This window comes from Rhipicephalus sanguineus, chromosome 1 (genome assembly GCF_013339695.2).
Source record: "Rhipicephalus sanguineus isolate Rsan-2018 chromosome 1, BIME_Rsan_1.4, whole genome shotgun sequence".
Classification (NCBI taxonomy): Eukaryota; Metazoa; Arthropoda; class Arachnida; order Ixodida; family Ixodidae; genus Rhipicephalus; species Rhipicephalus sanguineus.
Genome location: NC_051176.1, coordinates 186767604 through 186779748, shown reverse-complemented (window position 1 = coordinate 186779748; position 12145 = coordinate 186767604). Strand labels below are relative to the sequence as shown.

Sequence of the window (12145 nt, the reverse complement as noted above, 5' to 3'; positions counted from 1 at the left end):
GCTTATATGCACGCAAATATGGCACTTGAGATGCGATGATACTAGATGTCGCAATCGCACAATTTGTATCCCGTGGTTCTGTTTTCGTACTACCTCACATTTGTCTTTTCAGTAACAAACGTTCCAAGTGTCTATCTTCTTTTTTGTATATTTCTTCACTCGCCACCTCATGAGCCAAACCACACGCAGCAACGGCGGCGAGCGGCATGTCATGTAGTGCTGCGGATGGTACGAGCTACAGCATACTCGACCACGAGCCGAGCGCAGGTTCTGACGAGCCAAAATCGAACAACGCGACCGATCGCACTAGCGATACTAAGCTCGTCGCTGCACGAGCGCGTTTACATGCTGCATTTATAACGTCTAAGGGCTTGTGTGCAATGCAACAAATTCTGCACATGGAGAGGCACGCTTTCACTAAAAAAATGAGTTTCGGAAATGGTCAAACCGACTTACACGGACCGAGGCCTTGTGAGTGGTTTCGCGGTTGGTAGTGGCTTCACTGACCACAAACAGATAAAACAATTTTTTTCTTTCTCATGAAGACTTATGACACAAAATCCATATTACACACTCAGCTATACAGCGGTTTCCTTAATGCAAAGTTTCTAAATAATGATCGCGCGTTTACGTCCGCGGCGGCTGCTCGCACTATCCTCATGGCTTTACATCAAATTAAGTATGCGCAGTAAATAGAACCTTTTCGACAATTATGAAGCGTCAAAGCAGTTACTTTTGTTCATGTTCGCAATCCCAGGCCACGATAACAGCAACCGCCTCGTGCGCGCAGCGCGCCAGAAAACTCCATTGCCGCCGGTGTCACAATCGAAATATGGCCGCACAACTCACTTTCTTGTAGATAGCTCCTGTACAGGCTCGCTAGCTTTTTTCGTGCCTTCGACAACGTCTCGAGAGCGCGCCAAGTGAAGTGATGATGATATAAGCTCGCATAGGCGTGCCATGGCACGGATGACAGCGGCACATATAAAGGCACCAAACGTAGCCTCGGTGATCGGTTCCGGAAGCGCACCGGAGCCCATCGCGGAGGCCGTGCACCAAAGATCGCTTGGGAGCAGTTTCGGCGCAAAATGCGTTTTGGAGCAGGATGGCGCAGCAGAAGCGGATTGGCGCAGCGTGGCGCAAATGGCGCAGCGCTTCCACCCCTGTCCCTTCTCGTCTTTTAGGAATCTGGATATCTGCTCCTCTGCCCTTCTCAGTAATGCCTAAAAGACACCCAGGAATGTGTTGATTCGACAGTGCAAACTTGACTCACCGTGCCGAACACAGCATACACCGTGTTCTACGAACCGTGCGAGACAAAGCACAATTGCATGGATGTGTTCAACTTTTGGCGTCTTTGTGCCATCTTAAGCAACAACATTTTTGTTTTCCTGTCGTAGATAAAGGTCGTGCACGTCTTCGTTTGAAACTATTTTCATTTAGGTCAAAATTTATTGTGCCCACATTTACAATTTTAGAAGGCTAAAACGTTGTTTTGCCTGCCTATTTTTGGCGCCTAAAATGAGCTTTTTAATGTCTAAAAATCCAGCCTTTAGTGATTATCAAATCATTCAATATATCGATAATTTGAAGTACGATATATGCATACCTGACGTTTATGTAAAAATTTGCTGCGTCTCAGTCTCTTGAAATTGCGAAGAGCAGCAATTTACAGGTTACTTTCTCCAATTCCATGTTAATGAGTAAATGTTTATTGAGTATTCATTTCTTATCCATGCCTTCGTGTGGAATGAATGTATTGGACTGGGATGCCTTCCACATTCATGAAAAAACTGTGGTGGTCCTCTTTTCGATAACAAATGATGCAAGTAGTATGCTTCGCTGTGCCACAATTCTTTATGCTGTTAGTATTCTTCCCTGCAATACAGTAAAACCTCACTAATACGTAACTGCCAGAAATGTGGCATAATTACGCACTAACCGGTAGTATGGATATGCACTAAACACCAAGTACAAATTTGACCTTGCTGATGGTGCTGTCACTTCTGACAAAGGAATAATTGTGATGCTTCAGTAAATGTTGCCTAAAGTATCTACCACAAAGTTTTTTTTCTTTCTTTTTCTTTAATGTGGAACAAATTCTGATGATAAAAAAGGCCATTTCGAAACCAACAGGAAACGCGGTGGCAGGGCAGACAAGTTCAGAAGGGTTGCTGATCGGGCGAGTTGGTCATCTATGAATGTAGCGTGTATTAGCGCACACATTCAGGGCAGACAACTCGTCCGGCTTTCCTCAATGCACATATGCCATTTCTTAGCGATCTGGTAATGAGCAAAAACCAGCACCGCTTCACTAAAACATGGTATTACTGTAATGTGGAGCTAGCTGATTGTCCCGAGTGATTTTGTACAGTGCATTGCATACTATGTTCATGCCATGCCAGGATGCTTTATGCACCATATGTGCATAGGCATGTGCGCAGGGGGGGGCCGGTGCCAAGTCTGCCCCATACCTTTACTCAGTGGGACCTGTCCCGTCACTGTTTGAAGGTAAAGCGCAGGGTTATGGCCATGCAGGTTTCTGATAGCAATGGTGGCTGAGTGCCCCTGATGTTGCATTCCAAGAACTGTTAGTTTCCCATTTGTACATCTGGAGAGCTGGGGACCAAAGGAAGGCCGTTATGAGAAGAACGTCATCACTTATTTAGATTTTTGCATCCATTGCAAAGGTTATTTTTGTTTGCACTTGACCAAAGGAGGGGTAGTGATGCCGGGCATGCAGGGCCCCGTGGGAAAAAAAAGAGCGCGGACGCCCTCTGTCCGTTTTTTCTATAGTCTGCTCATGTAATTTTGCACACGTGCTTGCCCGTTTTGAATATATAGTTGTGCCGTATGACCGCTGCAGGCTTGTCTTCGTGAGACAATTCCACTAAGACGAGGAGGCGGACTGACACGCTGTGTTCAAGGTTGTGATAACAACATGATGAAGCATGCACACATTTCATTCCACTATTTGCATAAGAACAAGATGAAGAGGGAGTGGGACCGGCGGATAAATCAAGAAGGACGAGGAGGACTGTTTCCCCATTGGCAACCCTCTGCGAACTATACTTCGTCCGCTTCAAAAATTTTGTAGCCTGAAATGGCGTGTTTGGTTGTATCATGCCCGACTTTGTGGGTAACATTGGCCTCGCAGAATGACAACGGAAAGTCTCTTGACTCCTTTCTCCAGTCATATTTAGGGATCCTTTGAAACAAAGGAGTTGGTGAACATGCCGGGTGAACTAGACTGCTTGTACGAATTTCGGGGTGATACTAACTTTTCTGTGGTCCCAGCCAGGGCCCATTACCCTGCAATGTATTGGAGTACAGATGTTGCGAACCGATTTTCATCCCGCGACATTTGATACGAACGTACGCTAGCACACAGGTACGAACAGGTGCTGCCCATTCTTTCGCGGAAGACGCGGCAGTACTGTGTTCACATGTGGCTGCCACGTCGATGCAAGCCACGTCCTTGCAATCAGACATTCTATGAAACAAGACTGAAACTCGAGCTGCGGGTCCATCATGAAGTCCCATGAAAGGTGGACGAAGATCCCAAGAAACGAAGCGGACGGTGGTGAAGGAGCTAGGCCTCGCAACGTACGCGCACACATGCCAACTCTCCGATTTGCACGGGAGACTTCCGGATTTTGAGCAAACCTCCCGATTGTGCGGGCACGGCCGTAAATCTCTGGAAAAGCACCCCCAACACCACTGCGATAAGAAGATAACCGCAACAAAGGACAACGATTCTAAAATGTTCTGGCTTTCATCTATCGCGTGCAAAGGCTTACTAAAGTCACTTTCGCCGCAGTACTCTGGTGTCATGCAGAAAAGTGCAGTAAGATTAGGAAGGGGCTACTAGCGGTCATGGGTCACAACAAATCTGGTTCATTGATTACACACGCGAGCATGCACCGCATATTCACAAGTACAACTATGATTGTTCACGTCTAAAAACTTTACTGGCAATCATTCAGAGCTGTTCAGTGACGTCCGTGCGGCCCTGGGAAACACTAAATCAAAATGTATGCCAACTTTCTTTTGTCGCATACTAATTTTCCATGTTTTCTGGTGATACAAATTTCGAATGATACGAATATTTTTGGTAACCCTGCGAGATTCATATCACCAAGGTTTTACTGTAATTATGGAATTTACTGTGAAATAAATCAAAGGTTCGCTGAGCCACTCTGCAGTCGGTGTGACAGTTTAAGCATAGCTATAAATGAGAGTCAAAAGCGAAAGCTGGAAATGACGTGCAAAGAGTTTTATGCCAGGGCCAGCAAGTGGCTTACGTACGCAAGCTCTTGCCTTCTATTGTACTGTCCTTGGGTGTGGCCAGCAAACAGAAAAAAGTGGGTAGAGCATAAAAGAAAGCGGAAACCTAACAGCTAGGGGTCCACCTGCACTATACCGTGCGAGCGTTGTGCGCAGCGCCGGTGTGGCTTGATAGGGTGGGGATGGAGAGTGGGGGCAAGTGCCCCTTTTACACCCCCCTTCCCCCCGCCGACACTCACGGTGGCCACATATATTCGAGAAAACAAGGATCATTAAATAGGTACCACATTTTGTGCAGTAATGGCATGGTACATATGTGACTTGTGTTATGCATTACATCAAGACGGGAGCTGTCGGGGCGCACCGCAACACATCTCGCAGAGACATATACATACGACCAAGGATGCTGTGGAAACGTATAGCCACCGTTAGTGCATTCCAGTGAGGAAACTGTGATACAATGTGGAAAGAAAATAAATGTGTCTCGTGCATTTTTTTTTTTGCAATGCAAAACAAATAGTTGAAGTGCGACAATGAAAGTTTAGAGAAAACGTGGACTACCAAAAACACGCACGCTACAGAGCTCTGTATGGTTGGAAGGATCACTCGTGCTTTATACTCTTCCAGTATAAGCAGCGATTCGTTCAGATTACGAGCCCAATCGACGAGAATGCAGTATTCCACAGCTATGAACTCGTGCCACACAATGAAAGAGTGAGCTGTCAGCAAAGCGATTACAGTGAACGTCCTGATTTTTCAGACTCCCTAGGGACCTCGAAATCGTCCGAAAAAACTAATTATGGTTTTTTATTCCGCTCAAGCGGTCAAATCGCCACAGTCACGTCCAAAATAGCTTTAATGCCTCCCAGTACACTTAGGCATTTTGCTGCAAGCCCAGGCTTTGCAAATACATTCGGTACCTGCCGTGAACCCCGCTTAAGTACGTGCCAACTGCCACTTGCAAATTTGCATCTCGTGATGAGCCCGCATATACCGGCAAAACCGCGAATAGATTACGGCTCTCTCGCTTGGAGCATTTGGAAACAATGATGCAGAACACAAAGACTGTGGCGGAAGAGTGGATGACTCGTCCGGCTTTGCCCGATGTGCACACACCGATCGCCGAATCTCGGCCGATATGCAGCATTTGCTGCCGTGTGAAGCCGATCGTTTCTAGTTGTGTGCAGCACATCGCCAACTAAGCTGACGCTGTCACTGTACTGTTGCTGTACTGTACGCATGCATTTGTCATGAAAGGGTTCGTGATGACGCGTCTGTGCAGCGCACAGTGGTCTTGCACAAAGAGGCAGCATGAATAGCGGCGCGTCACATTTGGGTTCTCGCCTATTAAATGTGTGCAGTATGCATGCAACTGTGCTAGGTCACATGCACTACCGAGCAGTTAACAGGAGATGCTTATTGTAAGGGTTGTCAGCGAATAAGCCGTACTGGCGCGTTTGCCAACTGCCGCCATCATGCCTCCGTGCATTTCCTCTGCTTATCCGGCCCCTTTGAATTTTTGGTCTGCTTCACCCCATAACACTTCGGCATTCGCGGCATAGCTGACTTTCGGACTCTGCTACTGTTGCAAACAGATAAGACTCGCGAAAGCGCTGGGGGCTCCAATTAATGCCTTTCCGACCTGCAATTTGGGCAGAAAGTCTGAAAAATTCGAACGCCTAAGAGTTTCAGCATCCGAAATTTCGGACGTTCTTATACACTGACGTCTATGAAACTGGTGACGGTGCCGCGAAAGCATCCGAATTTTCGAGCATGTCCGGAAAATCGGCAGTTGGCAGCATTTACAGTGTTGATGCTTTCAGTTGTGCCGCATGACATGCCTTGCCAAATGCAACATGGTTTACTCCGTAGCCTACGACGACCACCACAATGTAAGAACGAATGATAACCACATGATGGTGTCCGGAGACTGCATGTGAAGCGACAAACGACGTGTGTTACAACAAGCCTGAACATGCAGCTGAAGCAGACGACTGAGTTCAGCGCTCTTTTTTCCCAGTGATGCACTGTGCCGACGCATGGTGGCCGCGCATGACTTTTAGGAAAGGTCCACTGGTCAATCAGTTTCTACCGGTGAAAATGGGGAAGATTGTTTGCAGCACAGCGTAGCATAAGCCAAGCTATGAGCTGAGGGGCACAAATAACTGCGTGACATGACAAAAAGTGATCAAAGTGTACACTAACCGGTACACATATAACGAGTCAATAAGGCACAAGTGGTCAGTGAATACGTTCGGCTCTACAAAGCCTGGGCAGGGATTTGTCACAACTATGTTTTAAGTGTTGATAGGTTTACAACCAGTATACTGTATATGAATAACTTTATTGTATCACGAAATTTCGCGTTGATGTTTCCCTGTTTAGACTGGCTGCTGACATGATGGATGACACGCCTATAAGCAGTGACCGTAAATGGAGCACACCCAGTGCAAGTTCCTTACAGACGCAATAGATGGATATAGCATGGTGGTGTGTTCCATTTCATTCGCTTGATGGCGTTCCTCACCACCCACCAGCAATCTTTCCATGTGAAACGTTGCCTGCAAAAAGAAATGGATTCTCTCAAGCCTGATGTTTACTAATCTTTCACCAGTTGGAGAGTGACCAGTTGTGTGTATGCGATGCAGCATGAAGTCATCACTCTCTGCTGCCGGCACTCTTCACCATGCCAGCACTATGCCATCAAGTTTCCCCGGTAAATGAGTAAGATTTGTGTGCATAACACTAAGCTTTTTAATTAGTAAGTGAATGTTTACTGCAATTTATTTGGTTGAAAAAATTATGAACATTATTTTGGGCAGTTCTCTATCTGATTCTTTGCTATTGCTATCAATGCTTTGCCTTTAGGTGAAAGCGGCTTTTGCTTTTTTTTTCTTTGCAATTTGGTGAAAGTAGGGTGACGCCGCGTCCCGTTACTTGTGGGACTGTCCGGCAATTGAGGGCAACTGTCCCACATCCCACAAGAGATATGAAAACCTTCAAAAATGTCCTGCATTTCACACTTTATCATTATCGCTCACCAGCACCTTAAGTTCAGCTGCATTTGACCACCCTGTTTGAGGATGTGTTAGCTGCAAGCACTCCAAGCTTCCGAAAAAGTCAGTGAGCTGCACGGTTCACGGCAGCGACAAATGCTTCTGGCGCCAACCGAGTACGCCATCCCAACGCTCCTCCCGACATGGGCGGCTGGCCCCCAGATCAGTTGAACGCACTTTGGACACTAAACAAGGTACACTTGTGTTGTAAGTATTAATAAGTTTGTTTCGTGCGTGTCACATCATACCTACTAGGGGTGTGCGAATACTCGAATAAGAAATCGAATAGTGCTCTATTCAATTTGGCACTTGAATCACACTATTCGAATTAAATATTCGAAGTACCGAATATTTTTCGAATACATTTCAAATAATCAGCACTGACAGAAAATGCCAAAGGAACAACACAATGGAACATTGAGGGAGCACTTTTCCTGTTTTAATATTGGATTACCAAGATAAATGCAGCCCAATCTTTTACGGGACTATCAATGCTGTAGTAATTATACATGAAACTGCTTCCATTTAGAACCCTAGTGTTGTTGAAACATAAGTGTCCTCAATCTGATATGCTTATCATGAGATTCATGATATTGGTTCATCAATCATGGTTTAATTTTTAAGCCTCAGCTTTATTTAAAAGGTGGTGACAAAGCATGGCCTTGAATTCTGAAGTAACTGCTGTATTTCAGTGCTTATACGAGCTTACCTCAGTTTTCTTAACTGTGGCATTTTTTTTTTGTCGGTAAAAGCTAATAGTAGTGTTCCTTCAGTAATGTATGTGACTTTGTTCCCAAGAAAAATATTGCTGAATTCTAGAACTGTTTCAAAAATGGCTGCCATACTATTCGAATAGTATTCAATTTGTATTTGCATTCGATTGGTTGCCACCGTTATTCGATTTGTACTCGATTAGGTTATAAAACTTATTATTCGCACACCTCTACATATTACAGTGATGTATAAAATCTTTTCGGTTACAGAGATACGTATTTGAACTTCAACTTGTATCAGTTACTCCATTTCCCTGTTTCAGAAAGAGATGACACGAGAAAATATTGCAAGGGAAACTTTCTCGCCAAAAGTTGAAAATAAATTATTGTAATTAATTTGACCCCCCCCCCTCTCCCTGCCAGCATTTCCTGCACTGCGCTAATAGAAAAGGTGGTCACCCAGGTGGAAGTGAAGATGAGTGGGAAAGGGTTGATGATCACTGCGCAGCAGGGAGATTGTGTGGACAAAATAACAGGCAAAAGCAAACTCAATTTTAAGCTCCTAACTTTACTCACAGTAAAAGACGTAGGCAGAGCTTATTTCTTGCAGATGTACAGGCCCTCTGATATGTACCTGGTGATGATGCTCTTCATCTGCAGATCCTTTTCCTGTCGACGCTGCTGCTGCTCCTCTGTGCTCTCAGCACTAAGTGTTGCTGAGAGTGGGTGTTGCTGCTGCTGTTGTAGCTGGGTCTCGGCTAGACTGAGCTTGCGCTGCAGCTGGCCCATCAGCCGTTTCAGCTGGGCCACCTCCCGCTCATACTGTTACAAGAACGTATACACACATGTAGGCCGGCTGGCACTTCAGCCTCAGCGCACACGCACACACACATGCACGCGAGTAAAAAATTTTATGGCAATCTTCAGATTGCAAGGGGGTACAAAGGTGCAAAAAACAAAAAAAAAGAGAAAAATGAAACCATTTCTATATTTTCACATGGTCATGACGGTAAAGAAGGCGGCAGTCGGGCTGCTAAAGACGAAATTTTTTAGTGGGTGAACTTGTGCCCAGGAAATGAAAAGTCTGATAGCAGCAATTACTGATAGCGGCAATTAGTCGTCGGCCATCGGTAATCTGATTGGCGGTGAAATGAGTCTGCTTTTATCCATGTATCATAGTACATTCTAGTGTTATCACCGATGCTCACGTACAATCTGGAAGGTACTCAAACATACGCGTCGGGCATGCAACGTTCGCAGAACAGTCGGCATCATTTGCAAAGCAGCGTGCAAGTTAAAGTGCAGTCAGCGCCGAGCAATAAAGTGCGCCACAAGAAAGTGAAAAAGGCGGTCCCCGTGAAATAAAAGAAAGTACATGTATCAATATGCACATCTCCATTTCAGCTAACTGGACACTTCAGTATGACATGAAAAGGGTTCAGCACTATGATACTGTTTCTCATGTTCTAATCTTGTAACTGTGACCTCAACATGATGGCTATTTTTCCCCCCATGGAAACTAAAGAACATCCTCCTAGCCTACCTCAGTCCTGCTAGTGAATGCCTTTCTCACATTTTTCATCCACATTCAAAATTAATAATAATAACAAAGCCTAATCCCATTATAACGAACACCGCTACAACGAAATTTCTGCCACAATGAAAAATTTTCATTTACCCGTCAGCCGCCCATAGAAAACAATGTGAAAAATCTCTCCTCACAATGAATAATTTTCCTGAGTACTTCCGCTTCAACAAAGTTTTTGTGAATGCTACTACATCAGAAAAAGGCGCTTGCCTAAGGTTGCCGTGAAATTTATTTATTTATTTATTTAGTACCCACAGCGCCCATACAGGCATTACAGTGGGGGGGGGGCACAGAAGAAGAACAAACATGAAAGTTGCAGGTCCAAATGAAAATGTAGATTATTCTACGCCGACACAAACGTACACAGCTGTGTCGAACACAGCTACATCAAAAATGTTGTATACATTGGGAAAGCAATCTAAAATAAACAGAAAGCACAGTGACAATAGTTAATGGCAATGCGAACAGTAATTACAACAAAGCGCGGCAGTGGTAAATAGTACAGCACAAGATGCAAAGGAAGCACTAACAACACAGTTTACAAATGGGATGCAGTATAGATCACGATGATTACCAGGCATATGCATGATTTCTTTTAAGGCTCAGTGGTCAAAAGATTCAATCATTTTAATTGCAGAAAAGAATGAAAGGCATAAATAGAAACTACAAAATTTCTCGTTGACTCATAACTTCCAGAGCAATCCAGCCGCATCGCAAGACCCGTGTCTTCGTCGCAGACATGCTTTCTGATACCATAGGCACGTCTTGATAAACTTTTGGCCATTGAGATGCTTGGTGACAGATTGTCCATCCACCATGGTGCGTGTGTAGGCCGCAGTAGAAACGTTCAAGAACTCACAATTTCACTAAATCTATTCTCTGCTCGGGAACTGGAAACACTCTGTTACAACCACTGGCAATTTTTGCTAAACATCAAATAAGCTCCCATTGAAAACCACGCAGTAGTGACAGCACTTACTTCACGAAGGCTTCTGTGTGGGAACCTCTCATCATTCTCTCGACTCCTTCCAGCCAGCTCACCTGCAGCTCTGAAAAAGACGACATTTTCCTTTTATGGGTTGACATTATTTATTTATTTATTTATTTACGCAATAACTCACAGTGCCCTCCATAGGTCGGCAAGAAATGTGAAGCTCACTCACACTCACTCATGAAATATATTTTGTCCTTAGAGCTCATTCGGACTCAGACTCACGAAAATTTTCCTCAACCGGACTCACTCGAACTCAGACTCACTGAAAATTTTCTCAACCGGACTCACTCGGACTCAAACTCACGAAATTATTACTCACTCGGACTCACTCAGACTCAGACTCACGGCTCTGTCTGAGTAGGAGTGGGTCGACTCATGAGTCTGTCAGTGTATAATTGGTTTTATTGACTATGGTGTCAATGCTCTTTCACACCAATATCTCGCATACTAATTGGTGCTCTACTTGGCGCCTTTCGATCTCGTACCTTCAAATATGAGTAATCAGTGGTTGCAATCCAGTAAGGACATCTTTATTGAAAGGGGTGACTAAGTCAAAATATTTTTATCAAGAACTTCCTGTGAAAGAGTTTTCGGGGGCAGGTCATGGCACCCCCCCACGCCCCCCTCTGCAACTCACGCCTCTGATCAATAAATATGAACTCTAGGGCTTTGAAGTATGTGTGAGTTGACAGGACTATAAAAGTCAGCCGACATAAGGCTGATAGTAATGCTGAAGTGGTGTAGATAGAACGATAGGTCGGCAAAAAGGTGTGGAGCTCAATCGGACTCGGACTCACCAAAGTTTTCCTCAACCGGACTCACTCAGACTCACACTCACTAAAAGTTTTCTCAACCGGACTCACTCGGACTCCAGCTCACCAAAATATTACTCACCCGGACTCACTCAGACTCAAACTCACGGCTCGATCCGAGAGTGAGTGAGTCTGAGTGAGTTTGCTGACCTATGGTGCCATCAGAGGCATTAGATTGAGGGGATCCACTTGTTTAAATGCTGCAAAATGAATACTATGCTGCAGCAAAACCTACTTATCACAATATTCAAGTGTCATGAAAATTTTATGTTATAACTGGGATGAACAGAAAAAAAGAGAGAAAATGTCCGTGTTTAACCCGTTGCGCTGTCAATTCTTTTACGAGGAGAAAATAGGACAGCAGAGAGCTTCTGTTACTAAGTGCTGGGTGTTTTAAGATTTGTGTCCGAAAACCCGCAAAAATAAGGAATTTCGATATTTGCTTGCTGCCTTCACAATTATTATGTCTGTGGTGGCAGAGATTTCTAAATGACTACAGATATTAATCAGAGCATTAATTATAGAAATTAAAATGATTAAGGGAGTCAGCTTTGGACTGCCGAGAAGGTCGGCGTGGGTGCGGTTTATCGTACAAGAAAATGAATCTTTAGGCATTACAGTCGAACACGGATATATCGAACCCGAAGGGGATCGCGAATTAGTTCGATATATGAAAAATCCAATATAAAAAAATA

At 44.6% G+C, this 12145-nt stretch overlaps 1 protein-coding gene across 2 annotated transcripts in view; it reads right to left on the bottom strand.

Moving 5' to 3' along the window:
- LOC119403765 (ras GTPase-activating protein raskol) overlaps window positions 1-12145 on the bottom strand; it is a gene marked incomplete at its 5' end in the record, with an annotated part of 185247 nt that overhangs the window by 7043 nt on the left and 166059 nt on the right. For both annotated transcript variants that reach the window (XM_037670599.2, XM_037670600.2), the window contains 2 exon segments: window positions 8691-8878; window positions 10624-10693. In XM_037670599.2, the coding sequence (XP_037526527.1) occupies window positions 8691-8878; window positions 10624-10693 (258 nt within the window).